The 13,397-nt window shown below is 38.2% G+C and overlaps 3 protein-coding genes across 3 annotated transcripts; 2 read left to right on the top strand and 1 right to left on the bottom strand.

The window, feature by feature from the left end:
* The first annotated feature begins 2,466 nt into the window (after positions 1 to 2,466).
* LOC117634783 (ATP-dependent zinc metalloprotease FTSH 4, mitochondrial) lies at positions 2,467 to 7,801 on the top strand. The gene is made up of 7 exons (XM_034369006.1): positions 2,467 to 2,721; positions 3,628 to 3,718; positions 3,924 to 4,187; positions 4,517 to 4,753; positions 4,858 to 4,982; positions 5,405 to 5,881; positions 6,557 to 7,801. Exons 1-7 carry the CDS (start codon positions 2,695 to 2,697, stop codon positions 7,487 to 7,489), a joined length of 2,154 nt encoding a protein of 717 aa, XP_034224897.1. The 5' UTR covers positions 2,467 to 2,694; the 3' UTR covers positions 7,490 to 7,801.
* A 201-nt stretch (positions 7,802 to 8,002) lies between these two features.
* On the top strand, positions 8,003 to 10,562 carry LOC117614292. Its single transcript, XM_034343051.1, has 7 exons — positions 8,003 to 8,280; positions 8,636 to 8,754; positions 9,033 to 9,115; positions 9,212 to 9,333; positions 9,614 to 9,778; positions 10,051 to 10,144; positions 10,235 to 10,562. Exons 1-7 carry the CDS (start codon positions 8,241 to 8,243, stop codon positions 10,440 to 10,442), a joined length of 831 nt encoding a protein of 276 aa, XP_034198942.1. The 5' UTR covers positions 8,003 to 8,240; the 3' UTR covers positions 10,443 to 10,562.
* A 5-nt stretch (positions 10,563 to 10,567) lies between these two features.
* LOC117614291 (UDP-sulfoquinovose synthase, chloroplastic) lies at positions 10,568 to 12,975 on the bottom strand. Its single transcript, XM_034343050.1, has 3 exons — positions 12,852 to 12,975; positions 11,278 to 12,363; positions 10,568 to 11,152 (listed from the first exon to the last, which is right to left on the bottom strand). Exons 2-3 carry the CDS (start codon positions 12,325 to 12,327, stop codon positions 10,751 to 10,753), a joined length of 1,452 nt encoding a protein of 483 aa, XP_034198941.1. The 5' UTR covers positions 12,328 to 12,363; positions 12,852 to 12,975; the 3' UTR covers positions 10,568 to 10,750.
* Positions 12,976 to 13,397: the final 422 nt, after the last annotated feature.

Genomic DNA, 13,397 nt, shown 5'->3' on the forward strand with positions numbered 1-13,397 from the left:
TGGTTTGCTTAATTATCTTTGAACCTTTGTTATTTTCATGAATAATTTCTGCTTTTGTAACTTACTTATCCCATATTTTTATATTCTCGGAAAAAAAAATAACAAAACTAAAATTGAAAAGGAGGGGAAGCCAAACGGCTGTTTGTATAATTTTTATTATGATGGGCAAGGTAAATTGCTATCTATTTATATAATATGCATGGTGAAATATAATTATATGGATGTTTGTGCAGCAAGAGAAGGTAAAACCAAATTTGTGAAGACCAGCTTGATCATAATTAATTAACCTAAAAACAAGAAAACTCACTCAAACAGTGATAAAAAGCCACGTAAGGTTTTTACTTTGCAATCAGCATCAGCATGATATATATTATTATTATATGGATTATTCAGCCACCGACAATGAACTTCCAGCTATTAATTACTTAATTAAAATGAATTAATTGTTGTCTTATCAAGTGTGACTGACGTGGTGGTGCTCTACAATTCATATTTTTAAAGTAGCTAGTTTCATTGTTGGAACCTAAATATTCTTACCAGTAGCTTTTTCTTTTTTTTTTTTCCAAAACTAATTACTTTCTAAACTCAGTAATAACAATATATATATATATATATGTATGTATATCTGTTTTTGAGCAGAATGTGATGATAAAGCCCATGGGGGCGCTGAGAAAAGATTCGAGAACAGTACTGCACTGCACTGATCAGTGATGTGTTCATATCATCATCATCATCATATATATATATATATATATCAATGCTTTTCTGGAATATACTATCAGCTATCAGCTATCTGATGAATTTTGTGTGCACACACAAAAAGCTGGTAGAGCCATTTGAATTTCGATCCCCCTCTACTTTTTTCAGTGCAGCTTTCGTTTAATTTCAAATTTCAATCCCAAGGAGGATAATGAGATAAATATTAGGCTTTAATCCTGTTTCAAGACAGCTGTGAAAGGCCTTTTATTTTTTATATTTTTTTATAAACATTGTTGTGAGTTTTGATATAATTAACCATGTCTTGGGACAACGGGAATAGCTCAATGAGAAACGGCATTGATTTGTATATCAGTAGTTTGAAGTTTGAAACCTCATGACACACCTTGATAGTGTGTGTGTATGTGAGAGAAACTTCATCCCTTTATAATTTAGACTCACTTGTATTTATAAATTAAAAAAACCTAACCATGCCTTGGGCGCTAGTTATACGAATTTGGGATGTGCCAAGTTTTCATTTAAATTGGGTTGTTGGTTCTATGAGAGAATGCAATGTGAATAACAATAATAACTTTATGAGGAGTTTCGACCCAAAGAAAAGAATAAAATAAAATAAACCTTCTGAAGATTGTAACCAATTCTAGACTTCTAGTTCTTATGCATCATACAATCAAATGAATAAAATTATAGCATTAGAACACACTACTTTGGAATCCACCAGAAAGAACGAGAGGGAACGTTTATTGATAATATAAAATAACATAACCATAACCATGGGTTTAAAGTTCATTTAAATACTCTAGAAATCCTAGGAATCCAAAAGGAATTAAAATAGGAAAATTAACAAAGTTTCCAAAAACTGTTATAACATAAAAACTCAATTTTGGGCTGTTAAAAGACCTCAGATGCTCGAAAAAACCCATACATCATCACAAAGCGATGAATTTTACTTGTGAAGTCATTCTCTTTGAAACGACAGATCATGGGCCTAAATTTGAGCTCGAGGCCCAAACTTGTAGTTTTCTGGATTTGCCCTTGCGCACATCTTTCCAACTCCTCTTCAATTGCTCCTGCCATTTGTTATACATCATGTTCGCAACTTGTTTCACATATTGTTTGTCATTTTTTTTTCTTTCCTTCTAAAAAATAAAATAAAATTAGAGAAAGGCGAAACTAGGAGAAGAGATTCGAACTTTAGTTTTAGACATAGAGGCGGATATCATTTGTTAAAGCTATAAGCCCCAACAATTAATTGTCTTTTTTGTTGGATTAATTTATAACACGAGTCTGATTTTTTTTAAAAAAAAATTGTATAATACGAGAGGTAAAATTCAAACTCTTATCATGAGTGTGCAATCAAATGTTATTCCATTGAAATGGAAGGGTTATGAATGATTGAATGTTGGAATAAAATGTTGTGCGAAAAAGACATGTGAAGTTTATGAAAGTCATGCTTAAGTTTACAATGCTTTAGCACCAATAGTTTCCGTAGCTCCAAAATTGAGAAATATACCACAAAAAAAAGAAAAAGAAAAAAAAAGAAATTACAAGCAGCTGTTGTGACTTGTGAGTAGCGGTCGATGAATTTCAGGCAAGAGGGTCGGTGTCCATACAAGTCACAAAATATCCATCTCTCCAGGGGTAGTTTGGAACTCAAAATATCCATCCCTACAAGGGCAATTTTGGAACTCAAAACTATCCACTCTTTAAAGGCTCATATGGACATTTCACCTAACCCACATTTGGTCAGTTTGGGTTTGATGAATGATGTTGCTCGGACCCTAGCATCTCTCCCCTCTCAAACCTCTATCTTCCAAAGCTTCGCTCTTTCCCCCGTTTTCCTTCTCATTTTCTTCCAACCAAACACAAAGCCAACTTCGACCTATCAACACCTGCAAAGTTTTGAGCGAGAGAGACACAAAGAGGTTGTTTTAGAGAGGGAAAAATAAGATATATTTATTCGTCTTTAAGCAAGAGATGGCTTTGAGGCGCCTGATCACTCAGGTCGGTGAAATCTTCAGCTAGGCTTCTAAATCTCTTATTTTATGCAATCTGTGCCTTTTTTTTTTGTCTTTCTGCGATATACATGTTTTCTCAATGACAAAGTTTGTTTCTTGTAGCTGATCTCAAAAACCCTAATTCCCATGTTTTGATTGTTTAGGAGTTTAATCATTGTGATTTAATTTCTGTAACCATCTTCTGCATATTCATATTGTTGCGTGATACGGGTCTGCTTAGGGTTGAGTTGTAAGGCTGTACAATAAAGAGATGTTTACGTTGTGAATATACAATGAAAAGATTTTTGCCTTTTTGACTGTTTGATAACAAAGAAAACGTATAAAACTGGTAATTCAATGTTAAAATCTGTAGTGATTGGGTTACCAATGGAAGATGGACCTTTTGAGCTCATTACGAAAATTGGGTGTTATGTGAAATTTCATATTCTCTTCGTCTACCCTTATTTCTCAGCAATGGAACATAGAGTTAGTTGAGACCTCCTTTTAGGTGGTTTAAAGGATGAATATTATTCAGGGAGGTTGCATTTTTGCTTTGAATAGGAGTGTGTTTGGTTAGATTCTAAGGTTTGGGTCACCTCTTTTTGGCCTCAAAAGGAGGATGTATGAGATTTTTTTTTTTTCAGAAGAGCGTTATGGTATGACTCGGGGTTGAGGAGAGAAGATATGGTGCCCCTTCTTACTTAATTTTGGTAGGAGAAAACGGGGGCCAAAATAGGGTGCACTCTCATCCGTATCCCTCCCTTGCCTTTGCTAATTTGTTCTTGTTGTTTTTCGATTAAATTTTGATTTGCTCTCTCGGCAAACAAAATGCTGGAACCATTTGATTACCCTTTTAGACATGCTTTCTTTGTTCTGTCAGGCTCTATTTAATTCCATGTTCTTTCTACATCAGGTTTCAAGGCATCGATCAGAGTTGGGACAACTGACGAAAGTGATTACCAGAACTTATCATCCAGTCAACAGGTTAGGAGGAGGTGCTGGAGGTATGATGCATTCAAAATATTTTGATTTGTATACGTTTTTTGTCGTCCATTTCAAACTTGCAAAGAACCTCTGCTGCTTGTTTATTTTATTGTCAAATTTGTTCCTTTGGGTACTTAGTTTTGTAGGCTTTAAGTGAAAGATATAACACTCTTCTCCATTATCTTCATTTATAGAAGTGATCACTTTCTTTTAATCCTTGTGCAGGGAATAAGTTTTTAAGTACTCAAGAGAGGTTTAAGTCAAGCTATGTTGGTAGTTTAGCTCGCAGAGTACGCGACACAGATGAAGCTAGTGAAGTTGCCCATCTAAAAGAACTTTACCATCGGAGTGATTATGAATCAGTGATAAGATTTTTTGAAAGTCAGCCATCATTACATTCTAACCCTTCAGCACTTTCTGAATACGTCAAAGCATTAGTCAGAGTTGGCAGGCTGGATGAGAGTGAGTTACTCAAGACATTACAGAGAGGTGGGTAATGGAACAGATTGCTGTTCCCCTTGTAATTGTTACTACCAAAATTTGCTCTATTTTGTCTATATCGTGTATGAATTCCGTCTCAATGTGTGCTAAGATTATGAATAGAGTTGGATTTTGATAAAAACTTAACTAGATAAGGGTTTTGTAATATTCCTGATTTCTTGTACAATTAAATTTCCTTTTTCTTATGATTATTTATATGGAGTTTCTGAGCTTCTGTTGATTTTTCTAGCAAAAAATACCTAGATTTTCTGAGAGGTTTTTTCACCTCCTTGTCTTGTGAATTTGAGCTCATGAGCAAAAATGTACAAATTTTGTAGGTGTCGCTAACTCTGCACGGGAGGAAGAAAACATAGGTGGCTTCTCAGTTCTCAGGAGTGTCGGAAAATCATCGAAGGATGGTATTCTCGGAACTGCAAGTGCTCCTATTCATATGGTGGCCACAGAAGGAGGTCAGTTTAAAGAGCAGCTGTGGCGTACCGTTCGCACTATTGCACTAGCCTTTCTTTTGATATCTGGTATAGGAGCACTCATTGAGGATAGAGGAATAAGCAAAGGTATTACCATCTCTTGGTGCTTTAGGTTCTTCTATGAATTGATTAAGATGCATCCTGAAAATAATGACATCTTTTCCTTTAACTTTTCTGTTTCCACATTTCAGGACTTGGACTAAATGAGGAGGTTCAACCTAGCATGGAATCTAACACAAAATTTAGTGACGTAAAGGGTGTTGATGAGGCTAAATCGGAGCTAGAGGAAATTGTTCACTATCTTCGAGATCCTAAGGTAGATGCATCAACATTATGTGTGGCAGAATATGAAATTGAACACCTTTACATCATCACCTCATGCCCCCTGTTTTCTGAGATGGGGGTAATATCATTACTATTTCATCCTACCTAAGAAGTTGATATTAGAAGTGACCTATTACAGCAAAAGACTTGAAATGGTCTTCATTCACTCTTCAATTAATTTTCCCCTTGTTTGTATTATGTTCCTTCAAATCAATTTGAAAGTACATCCTTGAATGCCAAGGGTTGATTTTGTGGAAACCTAGTGTCTCTGAACATTTTTAAAAGATGAGCCAAGGAAATGGTTGAGATGCCAAATCCATCCTGATTTTGTTTCCTTTCTTTCCCATGCTTGCAATGTATTTATCTTTTTGTAATGGTACAAATTGTCCCTTAATTTGATCCCCCTTTTTGCAGCGTTTCACTCGTCTAGGAGGCAAGCTCCCAAAAGGTGTTTTGCTTGTCGGCCCACCTGGTACTGGAAAAACAATGTTAGCAAGAGCCATTGCTGGAGAAGCAGGGGTACCATTCTTCTCATGCAGCGGCAGTGAGTTTGAAGAGATGTTTGTTGGTGTTGGAGCTCGAAGGGTGAGGGATCTTTTTGCAGCTGCAAAGAAGCGGTCCCCGTGTATAATATTTATTGATGAGATAGATGCAATAGGAGGAAGTCGAAATCCAAAGGATCAGCAGTACATGAAGATGACTCTCAATCAGTTGCTTGTTGAACTTGATGGTTTTAAGCAAAATGAAGGGATTATTGTTATTGCAGCTACTAATTTCCCAGAGTCCCTGGACAAGGCATTGGTGAGACCTGGACGGTTTGATCGGCACATTGTTGTTCCTAATCCTGATGTTGAAGGGCGGAGGCAGATTATGGAAGCGCACATGTCTAAGGTAATCTTTTTCTCCTTGAGGGGAGGGGTTATTTAGTTCGAATAGTAACTTGAGATTTAATTGACTCCCTCTTGGTTTTGAAAGCTCTTTGGTCACAAACTTTGTCTGCAAAGGCCTCTTCCATTACACGATAATGAAACATAATATGTTTGGGCTGTCATGGTTATTGTGTATGGGCATATCTTGGCCTGATAAAGTCTGCAAGTTATCAGCCTTATTACAATAACAATTTTATCAGTTTGAACTCAGTTGTTCAGTGCTAGGAATCATTAGTTGGGATGGTGATGATGCTCTGCCTAGCCTTAGTTGAAAGCCTCATTATTGTGCTACCTGTGGTCCCAGTTGAAAAGCCAAAATCATACTGAGAAGTGGTCTTTACATTAGCTAGACTGTATTCTTGCTGATAGTTTATCATCACTATTGCACTGTAATAGTCAATTTCCATTTGAGAACTACACCAAGCACCGTTTATAGTGAAGAAGTGCAGTAGGTTAGATACTCATAAGTCCTATCACATTAGAATAATATGATCTTTATTTGTCTACTGGAGGGTGCTTCTTGCTTTTCCTTTTTATGACTGCATTCTGTGATGTTCTGCTGTAAGGTATTTCTGATGCAGTAGATTTTTTAGGACTAGAAGTCATTCCAAGACTAATAAAAATGCCCTTTTGACAGGTTCTGAAGGCTGAAGATGTTGATTTGAGTATCATTGCTAGAGGAACTCCGGGGTTCTCCGGCGCAGATCTTGCGAACTTGATCAACATAGCTGCTTTGAAGGCTGCCATGGACGATGCTAAAGCAGTGAATATGGCTGATCTTGAGTATGCAAAAGACAAGATTATGATGGGAAGTGAACGCAAGTCGGCTGTCATATCTGATGAGTCAAGAAAGCTAACAGCTTTTCACGAGGGTGGCCATGCACTTGTGGCCATCCACACTGATGGTGCTCATCCAGTTCACAAGGCAACAATAGTTCCTCGGGGTATGTCACTTGGCATGGTTGCCCAGTTGCCCGACAAGGATGAGACAAGTGTCTCCCGGAAACAGATGCTTGCACGGCTCGATGTTTGTATGGGAGGGCGGGTTGCAGAAGAGCTCATCTTTGGCGAAAGTGAAGTCACTTCTGGTGCATCTGATGATCTCCGGCAAGCAACTTCGCTTGCTAGAGCAATGGTTACAAAGTACGGTATGAGCAAAGAAGTTGGGCTTGTCAGCCACAATTATGATGACAACGGGAAGAGCATGAGCACAGAAACTAGACTGCTTATCGAAGAAGAAGTGAAGAACTTCTTGGAAAGGGCATACAACAATGCAAAAACCATCCTTACGTCACATAGCAAGGAGCTCCATGCCCTTGCTAATGCTTTACTAGAGCAGGAGACGCTGACTGGAACTCAGATCAAGGCCTTGCTTGCGCAAGTAAACTCTCAGCAGCAGCAACAGCAACAACCACACCAGCAAGTAGTTGCAGCAAAGAGTAGCTCACAGTCAAAAGTGCCACCCTCAACACCCAACGCAGCTGCATCTGCTGCCGCCGCAGCCGCCGCAGCCGCAGCGGCTGCAACTGCTGCAGCCAAGTCAACAGGCATTGCTCCTGTGGGATCTTAGCATGGGTCAGGTTGATGAGTTGCGGACATCTATTTATCAGTGTCTGATGTGCATATAGTAAAAATACTCACCAGCCATTCTGTCTGGGTACCATAGTATGCTGCCAGTGACGTATAATTTGTGTGTCGCCGTAGTCAGATTGACTGGGAATGTAGACGAATTGAATGGCAAGTCAGTGTAGGAGTTCTAATTAAGGCACTGGAGAACATCCCTTGTCTATTTTTGATTCTTCTTCTTATCTTCTTTTTCTTCCTCTGCGATGCTTGTCATTTATACAATTAAGAAAATAATGCATTCTTGATTTTTGCTAAACTCTTTATTTTTCACTTTGCTGTTTCTATTCTCCTTCCAACAGTCCAAAGGTTTGTGATAATGATAACAAGAAACTGTTCTGAACAAATTTGGCAATGCAATTTTTGTTATTTTTGAAAAAGGTTTTGATTGCTATCGTTTCAGTGAAATCATTTTGTCCTCAAAATTCATATTTTTTCCTTTTTTCTTTTTGCGGAGGCAAAACCAAAGAAAAAAAAGAAAAAAGAAAAAAGGGAGAAATAAACCAACTCGGACACCTTAAACTCAATCCGAACTCGGGAAGGTGAGCCTGAGTTACACCGATTTATGAACCACTGTAGAAAATTTAAAAAAAAAATTCTCAGATTCTTATAGCACTTCTCGATAGGCGGTTCGAGTTCGGCTCGTCCTCCGCTTGGCGCCATAGATGGTACAAATCTCGTTAGTCCAACTGTAATTCATGTCGGTGACTCGGCCGACATCGACTCCGAAACAACCAGGTTATCGGATAATTTGTCTTCCCATAATCTCTCTTCACTTTGCTGCAATTTAGATTTAATGACCATAGATGCTAAAAAGCAAAGATTTTCCAAAAACCCAACTTCATAAAATCTTAAATTTATGGTCTTCTGGGCGATCAAAGGGCCTCTGTGTAAGTTTTTTTTATTTTGGGTCAAAAACTTTATCTTTATGGCCTTATGGTCCTTTTTAATGTTCGATACCTTAGATTAAACAAATGGGCAATGTGCATACATTTTGTTCCTGCTTAAGCAGATTCATAAAAGGGTCTCTGTGTTCTGTTACATCAATTGTCTGCATGAATTCTTTTGATCTTTTATTGAATTCTATCTGCAGCAATTCAACAGCGGAGAGTCGTTATAGAAAACAAGCACGGGGAGAAGCTTGTGGGGATATTACATGATACGGGTTCAAAGGAGCTCGTTGTGCTGTGCCATGGCATACATTCTTCGAAGGTCCTTTGGCTTTGACATGTTATGCACTTGATACTGTTTTTTTTTTTGTTTTTTTAACCATTGTGCGCAATTCTGATATTCTTCAAGTGTGTCTTTGTCCATTGTATAAATGAAAAATTCAAAAAATTTGAAACATTTAATCATTAATCAAATGATTAAGAACAAGTTTTAAACTTCTGGATTGATCTACCTGTTCTGTGTTACCGTCTGTCTTCTTGTGTTTAAAGATGGTGGGATGGGATGAGATGGATCTGACAGTCTTTTCATTTTCTCTCTAGGAACGCATACCCATGGTGAACCTTGCTGCTGTCTTACAAAGAGAAAGAATAAGTGCTTTCCGCTTTGACTTTGCTGGAAATGGGTAAGATGTGTTTGCTATATTGTTATACAGGACTCAAGTCTTGAGCATGGAACTTCTCATGTAGTTACAAGAAGCTGTTTATGCTATACCTCATAGGGAAAGTGAAGGTTCGTTTCGATATGGTCACTATCGGAGAGAAGCAGATGATCTACGAGCTGTAGTTCAACACTTTCGTGTGCAGAATTATGTAGTAACTGCAGTTGTTGGGCACAGTAAAGGTGNTGTCTATAACTTTTGCTCATTTAGAACAATGCCTCATTTGAGAAACAAAAGGAGGAGGGTTGGGAAGATATCTTAAAAGTATTTAGGGCCTTGAACATAACACTGTATCAGAGTCAGAGATAGATGCCGTGCTATTGCTGTCTCGTGAATGGTTCCGCTAGCATTATTTGCCATCAATTGTCTATTTATGTGTGTTCCCCTATTTGTTAAGATTGTTTGTTGGGTGGGTTTAGTGAATATTTCTTTAGAAGATTATTGATCAAATGTTTCTCTCAGGGGGAAATGCAGTGCTCTTGTATGCTGCAAAATATAATGATGTTCATAAGGTTGTAAATATTGCTGGTCGATTTAATCTGGAAAGAGGCATTGAAGGTCGCTTAGGTAAAGATTTTCTACGAAAAATCAAGCAAGATGGATTTATTGATGTTAAGAACAAAAGAGGTAAGCTATCGTGTGCACTTATTCTTATTTTCCGTAAACATCAGCTGTTTTTTTTTTTGGTTATGTGGTAACTTGTCTGAGTCTATATCATCTTCATTCTTTCAACGCTGCGTGGAATTTTAAAGTCACCTCGTTTCAAAACTCATTTATCTAAAGCTCATAATTGTAAATTTACGCGTTTCTGCAAGGGTTCATGTTTCCTCATCCTTAGAACCTGGATATTTTTGGGGTTTAGATTGACTATTCACCTGGTTGATTGTTGATGTTAATAGGGACATTTGAGTATCGTGTGACCGAAGAAAGTTTGATGGAGCGTCTAACGACTGATATGCCTGCAGCCTGCCGATCAATTAACCAGAATTGCAGGTCAGAAATGATAATTATCCTGTTCCAAACTTCATTTCTCCGAAAATGGTCATTGATCGTAGGTTGTTCAACTTATTCTGTTATTTGCAGGGTTTTGACAGTTCATGGATCAATGGATCAGATGGTTCCTGTCGAAGATGCTTTTGATTTTAACAAGATCATACCAAATCATAAAGTGTCCATTGTAGAAGGAGCTGATCATGAACACACTTCACATCAAAATGAGCTGGCTTCAATCGTGTTGGAGTTCATTAAGGAGGATTTTTTCCCGGACAAATTTATCCATTCACGATTTTAATCCCCAACCCATCAAAAGTTGAAAATTTTCTTTTTCTGGTCTGGGCCGTCCATGTCTGGCCATGTATTGGGAAAACGATTTCAACTATCAAAATTTGAAGACCAATATTTTATTTGTTCACCATATTATTTGAAACTCACCAGTTCTTAGATTGCAACTGAGCAATCATATATCACGTTTATGTAAAAAAGGTAGAAGAAGTAAAAATGACCTAATAACCAACTAAAAACAGAGGCAAAGGCATGCAGATCTATAACGTCCTCAAACACGTATACAACTATTTATCACATTTACACTACCCCACTCAACTACGCTGTAACAGTTCTCGGCTTAGCCCCCATTTTTCTCCAAGAAACACTGGGCATTATTTGCTTTGTGTCAACACGATCCTTGTACTTGATAGTAAAATTGAGCAATGAATCCAAAAGAGAGTCTGAGAGAAGGTGAGGTTTAAGTCCCAACTCGATAAGTTTGGTGTGTTTCGCATTGTAGTAGTGCTCCTCTGCTTCAACTCTTGGGTTTGGCACAGATGTGGTTTGCACATCAAGTCCAAGCTTTTCTCCCGCTTTTGTGACAAGCGCAGCAAGTTCATTGACAGAGAACTGCTCAGTAAATTGATTGAAGACCCTAAACTCACCAGCCTTTGCTGGATTTGCAATGGCAATCTCAACACACTGAACCGTATCTCGGATGTCAAGATATCCCCGGGTCTGGCATATTAAAGAACATAAATATTAGTAAGATGGGAAGTAATGCAAGCACGCCTTTTTTGAGGCACTTGAAAAGAAGGCGTGTGTGTGTGTGAGCGTTTGTGCTTCATGTACAGGGCTTTTACCTGACCCCCTTTGCCATACACAGTAAGTGGATGACCAACAGCAGCCTGAACACAGAACCGGTTTAATGCAGTTCCAAACACTCCATCATAATCAAACCTGTTGCTGAGCTCTTCATGCATCTCGGTTTCATCCGTTCTCACCCCATATACCACTCCTTGGTTTAGGTCAGTGGCTCTAATCCCCCAAGCCTTGCAAGTGAAGGCTATATTATTTGAATCATGAACCTTACTCAAATGGTAGAAAGAGCTTGCTTGCTTGGGGTAGGGCAAAGTATCTGTTCTTCCATTATGAGTAATTGTTATGTAACCTTCTTCAATATCAATATTTGGAGTCCCATATTCTCCCATGGTCCCAAGCTTCACTAGATGACACTCCTCTCTATACTCTTTTATAGCAAAGAGAACATTCAGTGTTCCCATCACATTGTTTTGCTGTGTAAATACTGCTCTTGACCGATCAATCATGGAGTAAGGAGCAGACCGCTGTTCCCCAAAATGAACAACAGAATCAGGCTCAAATGACTTGAAGGCTTCTGATAAGAACTCAAAATCACAAACATCACCAATGTAGAGTTCAATGGCTTTTCCAGTGAGAGATTTCCAGCAACGGATGCGATCATGGATGGAGGAGATTGGAGTCAGGGAATCAAGACCAAGCTGGTGGTCAAAGAGACGGCGTACCAGGCTATCAACAATGGCAACCTCATAACCTTTCTTGGATAGGTGAAGGGCTGTGGCCCAACCACAGTAGCCATCTCCACCAATGACCATTACCCGCTGTGATTTAGATGCTCCCCCAGAGCTCTCATTGACGCCATAGCTCGGTTCCTTTGGGGCTTCCCTACTTGGAGAGAGTGTGTTTGCGTGCACTGTGCAAGTACTTTGTGACCTCCCCCCTTGCAAGAGAAGCCTTCCAAATGGGGTTTTAGAAGTCTGAAAAGCTAAAGAGGTAGGAAATACCAACGAGTCTTGGATCAATGGTTTAGTAGTGTAAGGTCTACAACCAGAGGAAAAATTTAGAGAGCACGAAGTTGAAAGAAAATGTGCCATCAATGTTTGCTGCGTCTTACTGATATTCACTAATACCTGCAAAGAATTATCCAAATACTCAACTCCTTATCTAAATACTTAAAAATTTTCAAGTGGCAAAGAAATTAACATAAAAATGCAGCTCTACAAACAACACTATACAGCAAAACGGAGAAAGCAAATATTTCAAGTGTAGAAATAACCAATTATATTTTGTAACTACCCAAAGCAACTAGATGCAAAAACCATGTGGAAGCGAAACGGGTTCATGACAATTCAAGGCAAAACAAGTTTCTGTGTTTGGGACTTCACAACAAACATAGAAGATGCACAGCTGAAGTGTACACACTGTGACACACACACACACAAAGCACACTTCTTTAGATAACCAATACATTTCAAACAAATTTTATATATTTGCTTTCTTCTCAAAGGGTGAACATAGCAAACCCAGCTCAAAATTCAGGGAAAGAAACAGAGGAAATACGAGAGTAAATGCAGCAAAATATAAAGTAAAAAAGGAAAACATTAAAGTGAACTATCACCGTAATAGGATCAGCGGAGAGTGCACGAAATCACTGTGATGAAGGCTTGATTTGTCTGGTGATAGATAAAAGGTGAAGATTTTGTTGGTTTTGTTGGCGTTTTGGGGAGGAAGGAGAAGAATCATAAGCAATAAGCGGAGGTATATCCCTTTTATCCATTTCTCCAAATGGGCTCAACTTAGCTGAAACTGAAATACACTGGTCGAAAATAACAAGCCCAGAATGCTTTAATGGGCTCACCCATGCCCATGTGATTGTTTTGAGATAAAAGGAAATGTTGCATTCATGATTTAGCACAAAAGCCGTCAGTCACAAAAATTGATATAAATACATATAATCACAAAAGATTATTACAAATATGAAGGTACATTAACCATAAAGGATTAGTTCAAATACGCCCACACATGGCCAAAGAAATTTCAACATCTATGCCCATGTGATTGTTTGCTATAATGGAGGGAGGCAGTAGATATTTCTCATAGATTAGCATATCCTCCTAATATCCAAGTAGCATATTCTTATTTTAATTTTGGTAAGGCAAGCGGT

Source organism: Prunus dulcis, chromosome 1 (genome assembly GCF_902201215.1).
Source record: "Prunus dulcis chromosome 1, ALMONDv2, whole genome shotgun sequence".
Lineage (NCBI taxonomy): Eukaryota > Viridiplantae > Streptophyta > Magnoliopsida > Rosales > Rosaceae > Prunus > Prunus dulcis.

Bases quoted from the DNA above. Each gene is read 5' to 3' on its own strand.
- LOC117634783 (XM_034369006.1), top strand. From the start codon at position 2,695: ATGGCTTTGAGGCGCCTGATCACTCAG. The intron at 3,719-3,923 runs GTATGATGCATT...ATCCTTGTGCAG, and splicing joins GTTAGGAGGAGGTGCTGGAG to GGAATAAGTTTTTAAGTACT. The intron at 5,882-6,556 runs GTAATCTTTTTC...CCCTTTTGACAG, and splicing joins TGGAAGCGCACATGTCTAAG to GTTCTGAAGGCTGAAGATGT.
- LOC117614292 (XM_034343051.1), top strand. From the start codon at position 8,241: ATGTCGGTGACTCGGCCGACATCGACTCCGAAACAACCAG. The intron at 8,281-8,635 runs GTTATCGGATAA...TTCTATCTGCAG, and splicing joins ATCGACTCCGAAACAACCAG to CAATTCAACAGCGGAGAGTC. The intron at 9,116-9,211 runs GTAAGATGTGTT...TATACCTCATAG, and splicing joins TTTGACTTTGCTGGAAATGG to GGAAAGTGAAGGTTCGTTTC.
- LOC117614291 (XM_034343050.1), bottom strand. From the start codon at position 12,327: ATGGCACATTTTCTTTCAACTTCGTGCTCTCTAAATTTTTCCTCTGGT. The intron at 11,153-11,277 runs GTAAAAGCCCTG...TTAATATGCCAG, and splicing joins TGTATGGCAAAGGGGGTCAG to ACCCGGGGATATCTTGACAT.